The sequence below is a fragment of the Microtus oregoni genome, unplaced genomic scaffold (genome assembly GCF_018167655.1).
Source record: "Microtus oregoni isolate MIOR12 unplaced genomic scaffold, Mior012 000002F_ref0000024, whole genome shotgun sequence".
Lineage (NCBI taxonomy): Eukaryota > Metazoa > Chordata > Mammalia > Rodentia > Cricetidae > Microtus > Microtus oregoni.
The window spans coordinates 46,977,109-46,995,196 of record NW_024543061.1 but is presented as its reverse complement, the minus strand read 5'-3'; the positions used below and the strand labels follow the sequence as shown (position 1 = coordinate 46,995,196).

At 37.1% G+C, this 18,088-nt stretch overlaps 2 protein-coding genes across 6 annotated transcripts in view; one reads left to right on the top strand and one right to left on the bottom strand.

Moving 5' to 3' along the window:
- The window catches only part of Cntn4 (contactin 4), a 995,812-nt gene that overhangs the window by 737,153 nt on the left and 240,571 nt on the right, over window positions 1-18,088 (bottom strand). The window lies entirely within an intron of this gene.
- On the top strand, window positions 14,043-14,968 carry LOC121435793 (ATP synthase F(0) complex subunit B1, mitochondrial-like). Its single transcript, XM_041635250.1, has one exon. The coding sequence runs from the start codon at window positions 14,043-14,045 to the stop codon at window positions 14,799-14,801; it is 759 nt and encodes a 252-aa protein (XP_041491184.1). The 3' UTR covers window positions 14,802-14,968.

The window sequence follows — 18,088 nt, the reverse complement described above, 5'->3', positions numbered from 1 at the left end:
CCAAGTTTGGTTCGTACTCTTCACATGGTTGCTTTTAGCTCTCTGTATCTAGAGTTTCAGGGAATCTGAAGCCATCTCCAGATCTCTGAGGGCACTGTAGCCTTGTGAACGCCCATACATATAAAATAAATTAAATAAATCTAAATTTTTAAAACACTCATTTTGCTTATTTAAGAACACCCATCTTAGATTTAACAAATTCTTAGTTTTAAGTGAAGTGTTACAATTTCACAGTTGGCTGAGACTCCAAGCACACAATACCTAGTTTGACTTTTACTCTTTATATATAACTGTTGTAAATCACAATTTAAAAATAAAATCCTGACCATAGCTATACAAAAGTCTGTAACTTTGTCTTTGAAAGCTAGAGATGCTGTGCATGTACATGAAAACCTGAAACCTGAATCCATGAGTGCTGTATTTGGTCTTCCTTAGTAAAGATTATCACTTAGGAAACATTGCCCCAATCAAGACCCCTGAGAAATGACTAAAGCGTATTCCAGAAAGGAAGAAAAATGTAGTTCACTGGTGCTGTACTTATACTATACAGTAAGCAGGAATAAATGCTGACCTTGTGATAATATTATTTAAAGCAGAAGATGTCATTGAGAAAATAATTTACTAAATGCATATATTAAAATTAATCATTGGATTGTCTGCCTAACATTGTAACTCATCATGATATGAATCAAGTTTTGAGAATACGGCTGTTGAATAATAAATGCCCCACAAATTCAAGTTTGAAAACATTCCCCATCTTTTGTCTCTGTTCGTTGACATAGATTTTCCATGTCACCCACAGGAAAAAAAAGAATTATTCATTATGACATCATGGATGTAGTGGGCACTTTCTTGTTGGATAGAACTGGACTTTACTTCCAACCCAATCACCCATAACTGTGGATGCCATTAAAATATGGCAAACAGTGTGAATTCATTTTCTTTCTAAATAGTATTAAAATTCTGGAACATATTAAAAAAAAAAAGAAAACATTCCCCATCAATGGCATTGTTTAGGGACATTATAGAACCTTTTGCAGGTGAAGTCTCACCAGAGGAAGTGTGTTACAGGATATGGGCTTTGAGGTTTTATTGATTTATACCGTTTCCTGTCTTCTCCCATCCCCTTTGTCTTTCCTGGAGGGATCAGTCAGCCTTCTTGTTTCTACCACCATTCCATATCTTCCCTACAATGATGAATTCTCTATCCTTCTGTAACTGAGAGCCAATATAAACTTTTAAAATTTGCAACAGAAAGTAACAGATATAGCTTTTAGTTACCAGCTTGTGGTGCTCTTTGGTTTAGGTGTTAGGGTGTTACTTCTAGAATTAGGCCACTAGTGGTGAGCATCTGATGGCTATACTTGACCCTGGTTCAAGCTGCATCATCTGTTTGCTGGTCCGCAGGCATATGAACAGTGAACTTATGAACAGGCATATGAACACTCAACTTCACATTTGTAACATAGGAGACAGAACTGTTCCACACTGCCTGCACATTTCCTACCATGATGAGTTCAAATCCCTCTGAAACTATGTGTTAGAGTGAGTCTTTTTCCTGCCAGTTCTTTATCTTGGGGATTTGGTCACAGCAATAAAAAAGTACCAAATTGACAGATCCACAAACTACACACCCACCTGTATGCAAGGGAGTCTGGATTTCTCCTTGCACCACAAATAAACTCAACTTTTGTCACAATGGAATTGTTGATTGAGGTCCAGAAACTACATCCTGAAGAAGGTGCCAAAGAGTCAAGCAAATGCAGAACCCAGAAAGCCATAAAGTTCATAATAAATTGTCAAAAGAGTTCATAGTAAAATGGAGGGTGCAAACGAGAGCAGGAAGTACCACAGAGAGTATGGAGAGCTAATATAAGCAAAAGAACATAGAGAAGGAAACGAACAAGTACGGATGGAGAGAAGAAAGAAATGAGTGATGGATGGAGTAAGAAGGCAGAGATAGATGGATGCATAAAGGGAAGGAGATTGTATAGGTGGGTACAATCTAAGAGCGAACACGGAGTTCAGAAACCTACAATCATAACCAGTGCTCCTGACATGATTGCAACCGTCCGTCAATCCCTGTGGTTTCTCTAAGATATTTTACAGCTCCCTAGTAAACTAATTGAGCCAGTTTAAGGAGGCTTTTTTTGTGTCATAATTAGGATTTCTTGGTCAACACAGAGATCAAATGTATCCATGACAGGATACATATGTCACACATTCTGATAAAAACCACAGAGATCCTACAAATTACAATTGTATCTGTGTGAGTCATTGGTTGACTGAGGCAAAATGTCTCTAATTTTGTTCATTTCTGTATTAAGACCTCCCAAAAGCAAAGTTCTATGACTATGCATGACTAATAAGTGGGAAGTTAGGAGAAATGCTGAAGCAATATGGGAGATGGGTATACTGTGTAAAGTTCAAGTGTGTTTCTAAGCAGATCCAGAGTTTGGGGATATTAAAATCATCTCTGGCAACTTTAAATAGCTACTACAGATTCAGAGACTGTCCAAGTACTGACACAGCAGGGTTCATCCTTTGGAAGGGAGTGACTCACTCTGCCAACTCCTGGATGTGATTTGACAGTGTATCCCTAAGATACTCCCTGCTGCTATGCTCCTATTCCTATCTTGAAGCCTTTTAATTTGTATATTCCCCAAATGGCTATGCCTGCTTGTCAAATGGGAGTCTCACTTCACTTGGAGCTCCGAGCTCTTTGATAAGAAAAAGCAGGCTGGCAAGAAGAGCTGGCATGCCACAGAAGCCCATGTAAGCAATCAACAGCTTCTTCTCAGCCAAGTACATTTTTGTTCTACAGTTCCAACCAAAGGCAGAGTAGTACAACCACCTCTTGCTAATATCAGGTTCTCATCCACAAGAGCATTGCTAGCCCTCCTAAAAGATGAGAGTTTGGGGAGTTTCAACATCCCATCAGCAGGTGCATTTCATAACATCTGTTAACATTGCCTCTTCTTGTACCTCATTCAGTGCCAAGAGCCCTCAGTTTCTCCTCAAAGGCAGGGATAGAAGCAATGGTTTCTCATTCTTCTCCTACAACACAGGTGGAAGTGACATTTAATTCCAACTCTACCAAAGAGTGACAGGAGTTATATAGGGAGGTTTATGTACGCAATTGAAAATTCACGTTCTTAAACAATAATGGGAAGAAATGTTAGAATTGGCCTTTAGGCTTAGCCACAATTGCTAAAGAAGATATGATTATAGGATTAAGAAGAATGTTTGCTAAGCCAATAGCACAGAACATACGTAATTTATAAAGCCAAACTTTTGTTTTATTGAGTAGTATCTTAAAGTGGCAAATAATGATTGTGTAACATTATAAAATAGAGTATCATATAATAATATATCTCATATGCAATAGGATGATAAAATAAAGTAATGGTATGATTGTAGTAACTCCTTGCTTGGGTGGTGAGAAATTCAAAGTATAGAGTTATTTATTAGTATGTATAAAATATGTCTATTATAGGCACCTATGATACAATAGATCTAAAAAATCAAGTCATATGTCTAAACTCTGTGCTCTTCGACTGTCATCTTTCAATTCCTCCATCTCCAGTGTCTGTCATCATTTTGATCTTAAGACTTTAGACTCCCCAAGCAAGTGAGATAATGAACCATTTGCTCCTATATATGATCACTTCATGTTCTCTGTGTCTGTAGCTTACAATCAAATATTATTTAGTCCTTTAGTGCTAGAGATGTGACTCTTGCTCTTTCTCTAAAGAGAAAACATTTGGGGAAGTAAATTTTACTCTCTATACACTGTATGCCAAGACATTTATAGAACTCCTGGGAACTCAGATACAAAGAACCATTTCTAACCCTGTTTCCTCTACACTGTAATGGCAGTCTTGGCAGGGGTGGCCCCTAGGCTACATTTTACTTATAATCCTCTATGAGTTTAGTCTTTCTGGCTTACTCATTAAATGATCTCATATTCATGGGTAGAATTGTACTGTGCAGTTTGCTAGTTATGTAATAAGCAAAATTTGATCTTGAGCAATCATTGTGATGGAGAAAAAGCAAATATAAGGACTTATCACAGACAACATTGCTTCAACATGGTACTACTCCACTGTGGAGATATTAAGGCCATAAGTAGGGTGATTTTCATTCCAGGCTACGTTATATGCTAGGGAACTGCATTACTTAGGATAAATTAGGTTTTGCAATAACAATCCTGAATGTAATGGCTTAAAACATTAAAACTTTATGTTTCTCACGAATGCTGGTGCTACTTATTTCATTCTCATTTCTTCTCCCTCCCTATTTTTCTCCCTCCCCTCCCTCTCTTTCTCTTCCTCTCCCTCTCCTTCCTCCCTTCTTTCTTTTTTTCCTTCCTTTCTTTCCCATTGTTTGTTATTCTACTTTTCTGCTTATGTTTCCATTGACTAATGAAATATCTAGACAGTTCCTGATTAAATTCAATTTGCAATCATCAATTAAATTTTGAGTGAGGGCTATTCATTCCTAAGAATTTCATGAACACAAAATTAGAGAAGAGACATTAAAAGGATGTAGTGATAATTTTACAAGTGCCTTGAAGAAAGAAACACCCACAGAATCCCATTCTATTTTCTCTTTGTTTAAGCATACTTACTGTGTTTTTATCTTATGCTCTTAAGCTGTGCTTTCAGCAATTGCCTGTCTCTTTGTTCAAATTATTACCATCAGATTTCTCTGTGTGTATCCTTTGAAAGGGAGATCCCTTTCTCTCATGGCAGTTAAACCCTTAGTAGAAGTTTTATTTGCCCACTATGATCCTACCCACAGAGTACTGGTAAAGAAGATTTTTTCAGCAGCTTGGTCCAACTTCCAGCTCATTAATGCCCTGGGTTTTCCAGCTCTTAAGGATACTGCTGAGGACATCTTATGTTCTACCATTACCAGAAGAGTTGATCTTCCCATGCCCTGAGACATTGCACTCACTGTCTTTGAAGATAGCTGCAGTTTTAGCTTTCTTGTAAAAATTTTATTCTCCTAGTAAGCATCTAGTTAGCTTTCCTCTTATCTCTAATCTTTTATTTCAAAGGTAGATGAAAAGGTAAAAAGAAATAGGACAACTTATTTCAGGCACAATCAGTCCTTGACTTTTGAGACAAGTTCACTCCTCACTTCAGAACAGATCTTTATAGGAAGGGTAGATTAGTTTTTCCTTGCCCAGCTCCCAGTCTTAGAGACTCATGAGCACCAACCATCCCATTCTTATTTCATTACTCTTATTTCAGAAACAACTGTCTGCTGTTTGCCTACTATTTCACGGCACCAGTACCCAGGTTGAATCTTCTCAAATTTCTCAAGCTTGTTTCTGCTTGTTTGTTTCAATGTTCTCAGTTTTAATGTTGGTTCAATAGCACTCCATCTGAGATATTATTCCACTTCCCATTTACTGGGCAATATTATCCAATACTTACAGACAAATAAAATCAAAGCCATGCTTATGTTGGCAAGATAGGCCAGCCATTCCTAATTCCAGCTCTGTACGAATGGCTAGGCAACATCAAATTTAAATTAATTTTTTCTCCTATCCTTCCCACTATTTTAAATTATTTTTTATAGACTCAAATTATATAATTTCCTACTTTCCTTCCTTTCTTCCCAAACCTCCCATCCATCACTCCTTTCCTTGCTTCTTTAAACTCAGACCCCCCCTTTTCATTAAGTTTTGTTACATGTGTTTCTAAATATATAAGTACAATGTGCTCACTCTGTTTTAAGTTACTTGTCTGTATGTTTTCAGGCTGACTATTTGTTATTGGATATCCAGTTTCTGTGCTCTTTATGCAGGAAGAGTATCTGTCTGCCCTTAACTTCCTTTAGTTGCTTCTGTATGGTTAAGGCCTTTGGCTCGGCTCCTATCCAAGTCAGCATTTTTATAGTTGCTGTACTTCCCTAAAATTTAACGTTCCAAACATGAATTGATCACAATCATTATCTCAAGGGATTACATCAGAGAGTATCACTTAAAAATACTCATATTATGATAGTTATCATTTTGAGGATTTTCATTAATTTTATAATATACTATCTATTTATTTTAATATTTTCTATGTTTAAAATAGAATTCCAAAATTCTGTAAAAGCTAGCCAAGTACTTCACATTTGACTACAAGCCTGAACTATTTTGATTATATTAAAGAAGTACTTTCAAAAAGGAATTACAGTGTATTTTTTATGATCTATGAAGTATATATATTCATTCACTTCACATGATTTAGAAGGTTTAAAAAGTGTTGTTTTGTAATTTTGACAAGCTACACATATCTTAGTTGAAATGTGACAAGGTAAAAAAATGTAGCTTGCTTTCTTTTTCTGTATGTAGAAAAAAGTAACATAATCTTATTTTGGCAGGGCACTTGAAACCCTTTTTTAGAGCAATCACCAAAGATTTTATGTTGTTATCACTTCTTGAGATCTATCAAGCAGCAAAAACCAACATCATTAAACTCTAGACTCAATAAGACATGATTTTTCTTTGTTGAAAAATGGTGAAATGACACATCTTTTGTAATAATAACATCAAAAAGAATTCTATGGGAAATGATCAAAATATTAAATTCCAAAATACTGAAGAGGATGTAGGATCTTTCTTAAAAGATTGTCCTATCTAGATTTCCTTAGTTATGAGAACAGAATATATTTATTTGAGGTGCAAACTAGGGTTTCTTATGTTACAGATGGACAATTTGCTTCCAGTTTTAGGTTTTTTTTTCTAACATGGCACAACAGATTGATATCAAAGCAGAGAGAAAATAAGAGATATGTTATTCATTCATGCTTTTCTTCCCTTTAGTTTATAAAGAAAGATGTGTCAGAAGAGCACGGTCAATAATGCAATTTCCAAACCTTTTCTGATCCATTAGGGAGTTGATGTTCAGAATTTCTGGTTTTCAAAGCACATTGGACTTAGCTAATGTATATCAGTAAACATGTAAAAATAAAATATGAGTCCCCAGTTGTACAGCCATGTCTTCCAAATTGGAGCATTCCCTCCTGGATGGAGGAAAACAACTCATGCAAGTTAGAAGACTCAGGAATCTCAGAAAATTACATGATCTACAAAGCCTTGTACAGGTTATATAAGTAGCAATGATAACTGGGGAAAAGAGCATATTCCCAAGTAATACCTGTTGGCTATAAAGGGAGCTCTGAAAATGCAGCTTTTTTGAGTTACCACATATGTTGGAGTAGTCTTTTCACTGATAGAGTTGCTTTTGAGTAATTTATGTTACTGTCAGTAACCCCACATTCTTGTTCCCACAAGACATTCCTATAAATGTAATAGTTCTCTTAGTCACATTTGGGTAGTTTCATTGCTTTGGTCTGCCTTTGGTTCCTATCTAGAGCAAACAGACTTATGTGCTTATCTCCGCAATGAAAATTACATGACAACAGAACCAGATTTACTGATTTATTCATTTATTTAATGTGCTGAGTATCAAACCTAGGATCTCATGCATGCTGGTCAAGTCTTTTAACACTGAGTTACACCTTCAGCTTCCAAAAATAGGTTTTTTTTTTAATCTTTTAAATGCTTAAATTAAACAAAGCAATGAAGAAATTGACACAAGACGACTATAAATTCCAAGTCTGAGCAGTGTGTTTTAGTCTATGTCCTAGTAGGTTAAGAACATACTGGCCCTTGATATATGACTAAGAAATGGTGGTCCAGAGTATTAGCATCTAAACAGATGGAGGAGACATAACCTTAGCAGACAAAGGAAGGGAATAGGCATGACTTCTTGTATTAACACAGATACTTTTAATCCATTAAACAAACTAGGAAATCATAGAATAACCAAAGGAAGATGTATATTAGATTTTCGTGATTTAAAGTGCCATAAGTGAAGAATCTAAAACTGAGGTCAAGTATGAATATATGAACATTTGATCGAATCATTAAATACCAATGAGAGGCAATGAATTAACACAAAGTAGGCTGAACACTTCAGAACTTAACTCATTAATAATAGCAAAATTATGTTTTGATTAATGTTTACAAAACACTGGAAGAACAGAAGGGGATAACTATGCATCAAATGAGCACATAACATAAAATTACAAATTGTATGTGGTGACAAACTGTTACAGAAATAGACAAATGGCATAGTAAAAGGACAAGAATCATCTGCATGAAAATAATGATCAAAGATTAATAATGAACTTAGCTAGAAATTAATTATAGAGAGAGACAAGAGAAAATAACAAATTGTTAATAAACAGATAATGCTTTAAAGGGAAAGAAAATCTACGAACTAAAATGAAATTCTAAAACCTAGAACCTTAAAATAATGATAGACTGAAACTTAGACAAATGGAAGATTAGGGTAGATATTCATTGCTTTCACACATACTATGGTCTTCTTTTATTTCCAGGCATATGTTTGAGAACCACTTGCCATCTTTGGAATCATGAATTTGCAGGTTCTTAAAGGAATTTCAACGAAGATTTCATGAGTTGATTTCAGAAAGAAGCCATTAGATTCAATTCACAATTTCCCAATTACTCTGATTGAGCAAAGATGGAACATTCTCTGATTATGACAAATGAGTAACAAACCCTAAGCAAATATAGTAGACAAAGCTGCATATCAATTTCATTGGGTAAATAGCATGGACTATAAAATAAATAAATAAACAAATAATAAATCAGTAAAATTCTGTTCTGAAAGCACTTGAAATGCTTGGTAATGCAGCAAACAATACATTAAGATCAACAAGAAAAGTAACATTTGTGAAGAAACAATTAAGAAATTGAAAGATCTGATATATTTACCTACTATGCAAAATTGACATATAAAATAATAATGATCATAAAATACATAAAAGTTTGGGATAAGGATAATTTTTGGTTCAAAATATATCTAATGAAATATTCCGAAAATGAAAACAGAAAAAAAAACAGTGTGAGAATGTCAATATTCATATAAGGTACAAGGATTTTCTAAAACTTAAAAAAAGAAGATGTTCTCAGACAGAAAAGTGAAGTACCACTAGATATATATGTATATTTCAACAAACCATAAAAAGAAGCAGATCTCAATCTTACAGAGAAGAATCCCAAAAGCTAATGGATGGAAAGGGCAGATCATACTAGAAAACATAATTTTATCAAATAGCAAGCCTCATTTTCTGTGCTAACAAAGGGTAGAATATAATATATTATATTATTATAGTAATATAATAACTCATGAAATATATTGAGTAGAAAATTGGTGCCACATAGAAATTCCAAAACTATCTTAATATTATCCAAAAATAATGGCAATGATCACATTCAATGATAAACAGTACAGAAGGTTACATTTAATAGCATGCACTGAAATAAATAATTAATAGGTATTTTGAACAAAAAACAACTGAAATTCAGCTGGGCATGGTGTCACATACCTTTAACCCAACCCTCAGGAAGCAGCAACAAGTGAATTTCTGAGGTCAAGGCCAGCCTGGTCTATGGAGTAAGTTCTAGGATAACCAGTACTACACAGAGACACCCTGCCCCCCCCCCCCAAAAAAAATCAAAAGAACAAAAAGCAACAAACCAACCAAACAGAAAAACCAAAAATAATGCACCCAAGAACTGAAACTCAAAGAAAGCACATTATTAAAAACAATTAAACATAATCTGGGAAATGCATAGGAAAAGCAAGACAATTAAACATTCAATAACTAGAAAAGAAAGCTGAACTAAAAAGTTATTTATTCAGTGATAACTTTGAATGTTGAGGAGCGGTGTAGCTAAATATAGTGATGCTTTGTCCATGGTCTAACAAATAAAGCTTGGCTGAAGGTCAGAGTGCAAAGCTAGCCACACTAGTCAGCCATCCAATCAGACAGTCGTGGCACATATCTTTAATCACAGCAACCACACTAGTGAACCACAGAGGCCAGGCAGTCGTGGTGCATGCTTTTGACACCATCACTAGAGAGGAATATAAAATGGGATGAGACAGGAACTCGCTACTTTTCAGACTGAAGATTTCATAGAGGTAAGAGCTCTCTTCATGGTTTGGCTACTTTGCTTTTCTGATCTTCAGCCTGAATCCCATTATCTGTCTCTGGGTTTTTATTCTTTATGCTACAGCTACAAGTTTGTAGATCATATTAGCAAACACTGTTAAAATGTTTCTATTAAGATGATATTGTGTGGAAGCCTACTGTCTCGAATAAACACAAGCTAGAGTTACCTGAAAAGAGGGAACCTCAAATAAGAAAATTCCTCCATAAAATAAGGTTATAAGGCATTTTTTTTTTAATTAGTGATCAATGAGAGACAGCCCAGGCCACTGCGGCTGTTATCCTTCATGTACTGGGGGTTCTGGGCTTTATAAAAGAACAGGCTGAACAGGCATTGGAGACCTAGCCAGTAAGTAGCACGCTCCATGGAATCTGCATCAGCGTCTGCCTCAAGGTTCCAGTCCTATTTGATTTCCTGCCCTGACTTCCTTAGGTAATGAATGGAGATACAAAAGTATAAGCAGAATAAACCCTTCCCTCCCCAACTTGTTTTTGGTCATGTTGTTTATCTCAGCAATAGTTCCCTCTCCAATTCTGAGACCCTGTGCTGCCCTCTATGTTGGCCCACACAAATATATACACACACTTGCACATGGACTGATACACATACCCAAATAAGCAAAACGAATCTTTTTAATTTAGAATTATTGGGCAGTGGTGGCACACACCTTTTAATGTTAGCACTCTGAAGGTATAGGCAATTAGATCTATGTGAGTTCGAGGACAGCCTGGTCTACAGAGTTCAAGGACAGGCTCCAAAGCTACACAGAGAAACCTTGTCTCAAGAAATCAAAAAAGAAAAAATAATTAGAATTATTGAGAAGAAATGAGTCACAGAATAACGAAAAAACATTAATTTATCATATTAGAAATGGTTGAAGTCCACTCATGGTAAGTTGTAAATCAAAAGTCAGGTTACTTCACCATAACTCTGTTTACCATTGCATTCTATTGACGCTTTTAAAGAGAAAATAATTGCCATTATTTTAATTTTGTTTGTATGCTATCACTTTCTTTCAAATATTTTCATGCTCAACCATCCAGGGAACTTAGCTATTTTATTTCTCATAACATCATCAATCTTATTATAGATTCTAGTATACTGACTTCATGAAGATCACTGTAGAGAAAATCCATTATCCAAAGTCTCGTAATATTGTTTCAAAGCAACATAGCATCATCCTTATTATTATCTATAAGGAAAAGTATAAAACAGAAACTTGACCAAGTAATACAATCCAACTATTTATTTTTTGTGACTATGATTAACAATTTCTACTCATTATTTGTAATATTTTTATATGCATCTTGGAATACATATATGCAATACAGTGCAATACAACCATTTATGGATTTTTCATCTTTATTTCTAAAGGAAAAATATTTTTTAAAATATATTTAAAATATTTCCTGAAAGGAAAATTTATAAATAACAACAACAACAACAACAACAAATCCACAATGGCTCATTTCTTAGCAGGGAAGTGGTGCCATACACCTTTAATCCCAGTACTCAAAAGTCAGAGGTAAATGGATTTCTGAGTTTGAGACCAACTTGGTCTACAGAGTGAGTTACAGGATAGACAGGGCCACACAGAGAAACTGTCTCTCAGAAAACAAAACAACAGCAATAACAACAACATAAAACAATAGACTAGGGAATATTGCACATTATGAGACAGTGGCTTGTTTTCTTATTGGAAGTAGCCTAAATTGCATTAGTTAGAACAAGCACAGAAACACAAGGCCATGGGGATGTGTTTTCTGAGTTTTAACATTCTCTCATGGTATGTTAACGTATCTCTCAGCACAGGTAACCTTGCCTCTACTAGGGAAGTCTCTGCCAGCTATGAAGAGAAACACAGAAGGAATACAAATTCTGCTTCTTGTTAAATATCTCTCTGCTATATCAAAAGTCCCTCAGGGGCTGATTAAATTCATTAAGCGCTAACAGAAATTCTAGCCATTCTTTTCTTTCTGGCCAAGATGCCAATAAGAGAAAAACCAACAGAGAAATAGTCGAACTGCCAAGAATCTAATGGTATAACCTAATATTTACAACCAAATAATATTAATTATAAAAGTATTCATTACAGAGGGCCTGGCACCACAGCAAGTCTTTAGCATTCATGGTTCCCAAACCTACAAAAGCACTATTGTTATTCTTATTTCATAGTTTCAGGGTAACTAAGGCTAGAATCAGCAACTGGTGAAGCATTTGAACTATGACTTCATCATACATAAACTTTATAAGAAGCCACAGATCCTGATAATCAACAATTGGATTTGCTTTCTGGCTTTGGAGGATAGGCAGTTCAGAACACTCAGCAAACTAGTCTTTACTGATTTGAAAGAATTTGTTGATTATATTATAGATCTTCTGCATCTTTATAGCTGAAGATAAAATTTGTCTATCTAAAATATACATTGTATATTTTCTTAAGGATATGCTGTGGAATAATGTTATTGTACACTACAAAGATTTGTGACTCATATTGGTTTAATAAAATGCTGATTGGTCATTAGCCAAGCAGGAAGTAGAGGTGGTGACCAGACTAGGAGAATTCTGGAAAGAGGAAAGACAGAGAGTTAGTCACCAGCCAGCCAGAGAGGAAGCAAGATGAGAATGCCTTACTGAGAAAAGATACCAAGCCACAAGGCTAAAGAAAGACTAGAATTATGGTTTAATTTAAGTTGTAAGACCTAGTAATCAGAAATAGGCTAAACAGTATATAATCAATATAATCATCTATGTTTTTATTTGCTACTGAATGACTGTGGAACAATGTGGGACAGAAAATTCCATCTAAAAAGGATGCCCAACATTCAGCAATTATATCCACATAAAACCTGAGAGAATTTGGGAAGGGATTCTAGATACAGAAGAACAGAGTCAAGCATGGCTTCTTGGCAGCAGCATTTTCTTAGGTAGGCTCTGTTTGCAAGAGGAAAGCAGAAGCATGGCTTCTTTAAGAGAGACTACTTGACTCAGTTTTACCAGCAAAAGCCTTACAACTTTTAAAGGGCCCTATTACCAAATACTTTAATGGTGTTTATGAGCACTCAGTGACATGCTTCTTGATAGTGGCATGGACCTAAAAACTCCACAGACTTGTGGCAATAAATGTGCCTCCTTTCTCTACCTCTGCCACGAAGCTAGACTTTCAGAGAGTTAAGAAATGGGGTGGAGCTAGCTGCCAAAGTCACAGTTTTAATCTGAATTATGCTGTTTAGCAGATTAAAGACTCGTGTGCTCAGAAAAAAAAAAAAAAGAGAGATCTAGTAAAGACAGATTCAGATGGGGAAAAATCCTCTAAATTGTTTACAGTGTTTTAAATATATACATAAGGCTTGGAAGCATAAAGAAAAAGGATAGAGAAAGTCCTTTTAAAAAAGAGAGTAGCTGGTCATGGTGGTGCACACCTTTAATCCCAGCAGAAGGAGAGAGAGCCCGAGCAAGAAACTCAGGACTGCGAGGGGTGCACCCACACACTGAGACAATGGGGATGTTCTATTGGGAACTCACCAAGGCCAGCTGGCCTGGGTCTGAAAAAGCCTGGGATAAAACCGGACTCGCTGAACATAGTGGACAATGAGGACTACTGAGAACTCAAGAACAATGGCAATGGGTTTTTGATCCTACTGCACGTACTGGCTTTGTGGGAGCCTAGGCAGTTAGGATGCTCACCTTACTAGACCTGGAAGGAGGTGGGTGGTCCTTGGACTTCCCACAGGGCAGGGAACCCTGATTGCTCTTTGGCAGATGAGGGAGGGGGACTTGATTGGGGGAGGGGAGGGAAATGGGAGGCGTTGGCGGGGAAGAGACAGAAATCTTTAATAAATAAATAAAAAAAATTAGATCCAGTACAGCCAAATATACACAGAGAAACATTGTCTCAAAAAAAAATTAAAAATAAAAATAAAAGAAATAGAGTTTAAAAAGCCATGTAAAGGTCACAGGGAAGTGAAGTCCGCTGCCTGGACCTTTGCAGACCATGCTGTTCCGGGTGGTACTTTCTGCCACCACAGCAGCAGCCCCGTGTCTGAAGAACGCGGTTGTCCTGGGACCAGGGGTAATACAGGCGACAAGGGTCTTTCATACAGGACAGCCACGTCTCACTCCTGTACCACCTCTTCCTGAATATAGAAGAAAAGTATGTCTTGGGCTGATTCCTGAAGAATTTTTCCAGTTCCTTTACCCTAAAACTGGTGTAACAGGACCCTACGTGCTTGGAACTGGGGTTAGCTTGTATTTTCTGTCCAAAGAAATATATGTGATTACCTCAGAGACCTTCTCTACCATAACAGTAGTAGGGTTGATTGTCTATATGATTAAGAAATACGGTGCTTCTACTGGAGAATTTCTTGATAAACTTAATGAGGAAAAAAATGCTCAACTAGAAGAAGTAAAGCAAGCAACCATCAAACAAATCCAGGATGCAATTGACATGGAGAAGGCACAGCAGGCACTGGTTCAGAAGCGCCACTACCTCTTCGATGTTCAGAGGAATAATATTGCCTTCACCTACCGGGGACGGCTCCATAGAGCATATAAAGAGGTAAAAAGTCACCTGGACTACCATATTTCTGTACAGAACATGATGCGTCACAAGGAGCAAGAACACATGATAGACTGGGTGGAAAAGCAAGTGGTGCAGAGCATTTCTGCACAGCAGGATAAGGAGACCATTGCCAAATGCATTTCAGATCTAAAGCTGCTTGCTAAGAAGGCTCAAGCTCAGCCAGTTATGTGAATGGAGCTATCTCAGTTGAGATGGCCAGAGAGAAATGGGAAGTAGTCTGTGTGAAGAACTCTTCCTGTATTGCTGTCTATTGAAATCACAGTGTACCTTTCCTGAGAAATGATCGAGATTCATTTATTTAGTGACTTAACCCTATTGGCCAGTCAGGTATTTCTGATCCTTGTTGTGTATCTGGAGTTTACTGAAGATCACTTTTGAATAAGTAACTTGCAGTAACTTGCTGCCCGAGTAAAATTACCAAGTTATAGTTTAAACTTGTAATTAGTTATACCATCTTGCAATAAAATGACATTTAAAACAGAAAAAAAAAGCCATGTAAAGATGGAAAATAAACATAGAATCTGGATACTATATGGTATTGTATTTTCTTTAGTTGTTTGACTGCTGAGGAAAGAGCAACAGCTGCTAAAAGACATTTGATTATAAATTTTCAGGGATTAATCCAACCTCTATATTTTGAAAATGCCTTGACTTCAAAATTTAAGTCAATATATATGTTACTTAGGAGAAAAGGTTTTGCTTTTGTTTCCATAGGAAATGTGAGGTTGTGGATTTATTCTGGGTTAAGAAAAATAAGGTTTGATCAAGGAAAACCCCTTGAAAAATCTGCAAAAGGACTGGATGTCCAAGATCATCCAACATTTTAGAAAACCTCTTTTACAGTTTCCTCCGAGTTCTACATTCAGAACAGCTTCAACACTGCTGATTGAGATGATTCAGACTCACTGAATACTCCAGTCAGGATTTGACCATAATCCTAAATTATTTTTGGGTCCTAATAAGATTATCAATGCCTCCAATAAGCACGGAGTAGAATAGAAAACTACACCCACATTCTCAAAAATGTGGTTATGGATGTTTATTCAACATGTTGGTTACAAGTTGTTATGGATAATGGTCAGGAAAAAAGCTAAACAGAGGAGATTATATTCAGGGTCCTCTTTTGAAAAGAAAATAAAGGGAAAATTCTGAGGAATAATGCTCTTATACACTTTAAAGATTTGTCACTCATATTGGCTTAATAAAATGCTGATTGGCCAGTAGCCAGGCAGGAAGTAGAGGTAGGGTGACTAGACTAGAATTCTGAGAAGAAGAAAGAGAGAGAGTCAGTCACCAGTCAGTGAAGAGGAAGCAAGATACAAGTGCCTTACTGAGAAAAGGTACCAAGCCACATGGCTAAACATAGACAAAGTTTTTAGGTTACTTTAAATTTTAAGACCTAGTTAGTAATAAGCCTGAGTAATAGGCCAAATGGTATGTAATTAATATCAAGTCTCTGTGTGTCTGTTTGGAACTGAACTGCTGTGGGACCAGGCAGGACAAAAATTTTGTCTACACTGATATAGTTCATATACCACAAAATTCACTCTTCAGGAACATCTCAGTGTCTTTAAGTGTCCCTACCAGGTTGTATAATCATTACTACTACCTAATTCAGAATATTTTCATCAGTACCAAACAGAAACCTTGCCATAATGAAAGGCTGGGGCTTTCTCAGTCCCCTGTTTCTAAAAATTATTAAATAACTGTCTTTATATTGCTTACTTCTCCGTACATTTACTATAAATGAAACCATATATTAACTGATTCTTCAATAACGCTTTTTATTTACAATATATTCAAGGTATACCTACCTATTCTGTAACATAGTTAGCAGTTTATTTCATATTGCATTTTGATTGTTGATGTAGCTTTATAAAAGTTGAACTTATCTATAGTGTTCCAGAGAGGAACATTACAAGCTGCCTCTGTTTCTCTAGGTATAGGCCTGCCTACATTTGTAATATTGCTGAGCCAAGCTGACATGACAGAAACAATATTTCCATCTTAAGTTTTTTTTTTATTGAGAAAAGGAGAAAAAAAAACAAGTTTCCACCTCCTCCCAGCCTCCCATTTCCCTCCCCCTCCTCCCACCCTACGCCACCTCCTCCCACCTTTCTCCCCCTCCCCCCACTCCTTTCCCCCTCCCTCTCCAGTCCAAAGAGCAGTCAGGGTTTTCTGCCCTGTGGTAAGACCTAGGACCTCCCACCTCCGTCCATATCTAGGAAGGTGAACATCGAAACTGGCTAGGCTCCCACAAAGCCATCACATTACGTAGGATCAAACCCCTGTGCCATTGTCCTTTGCGTCTCAGCAGCCCTCATTGTTCGCCATGTTCAGAGAGTCCAGTTTTATCCCATGCTTTTTCAGTCACAGTCCAGCTGGGGAACTGGACTGTAGTAGACAAAATTGCCAGGGAGAAAATTGGGGGTGGGGTGGGATGGGGGTAAGGGGAGATGGGGAGAGAAAAGTTAGAAGGGAAGGAGGTCGGGCCTTGGGAAAACAGGAGGATTGGGATAAAGGAAGGTTGGAAAGGGGAGCACGGAACTACAATTCTTAGTTAAGGGAGCCACTTTAGGGTTGGCAAGAGACCTGACCCTAGAGGGGCTCCCAGGTGCCCAAGCTGAGGTCCCCAGTTAGTTCCTTGGGCAGTTGAGAATAGGGAACCTGAAATGACCCTATCCTAGAGCAATACTGATGAATACCTTGCATATCATCATAGAACCTTCATCTGGTGATGGATGGAGATAGAGACAGAGACCCACACTGGAGCACTGGATTGAGCTCCCAAGGTCCCAATGAGGAGCAGAAGGAGGGAGAACATGAGCAAAGAAGTCGGGACCACGAGGGATGCACCCACCCACTGAGACAGTGGAGCTGATCTATTGAGAGCTCACCAAGACCATCTTAAGTTTTTAAGATGGAAAACTGGTGTCAGAGCAGATAACTGAGGTTATCTTCTCAAATACTGGAGCAAGGATTTAAGTTCACCTCTGAGAACAGAAAACAACAATGAATTTGCACACAGCTGATGGATATTACAGTGAGGCAGATGCCATGCTGCTCCTCTCCGGGGCAGATGTAATGAAGCTCCAGCCCAAGATGGACGTACACTAGAATCCTTTCCGGTAAGCCACCACTTCGTGGTGCTATACAGATTATCAAAAATGGGTTAGCAAGATGTGAAAGTTAGCCAGTAAGGGGCTAGAAATAATGGGCCAACCAGTGTTTAAATGAATACAATTTGTGTGTTGTTATTTCGGGTAAAGCTAACCATGCAGGAGCCAGGCAGGATGAAAAACAGGCCAGCCCACAGCTCCTTCTACATTACAGGGAGAACTAAATGGTCTATTTGACCACTGCATCTCAGATCTTTGTTTCACCAGTGACACTTACAAACTGTTATGAATCCATATTCCATCTGTCTGTCTATCTGTGCATAGTGAGAATGCTGAGTT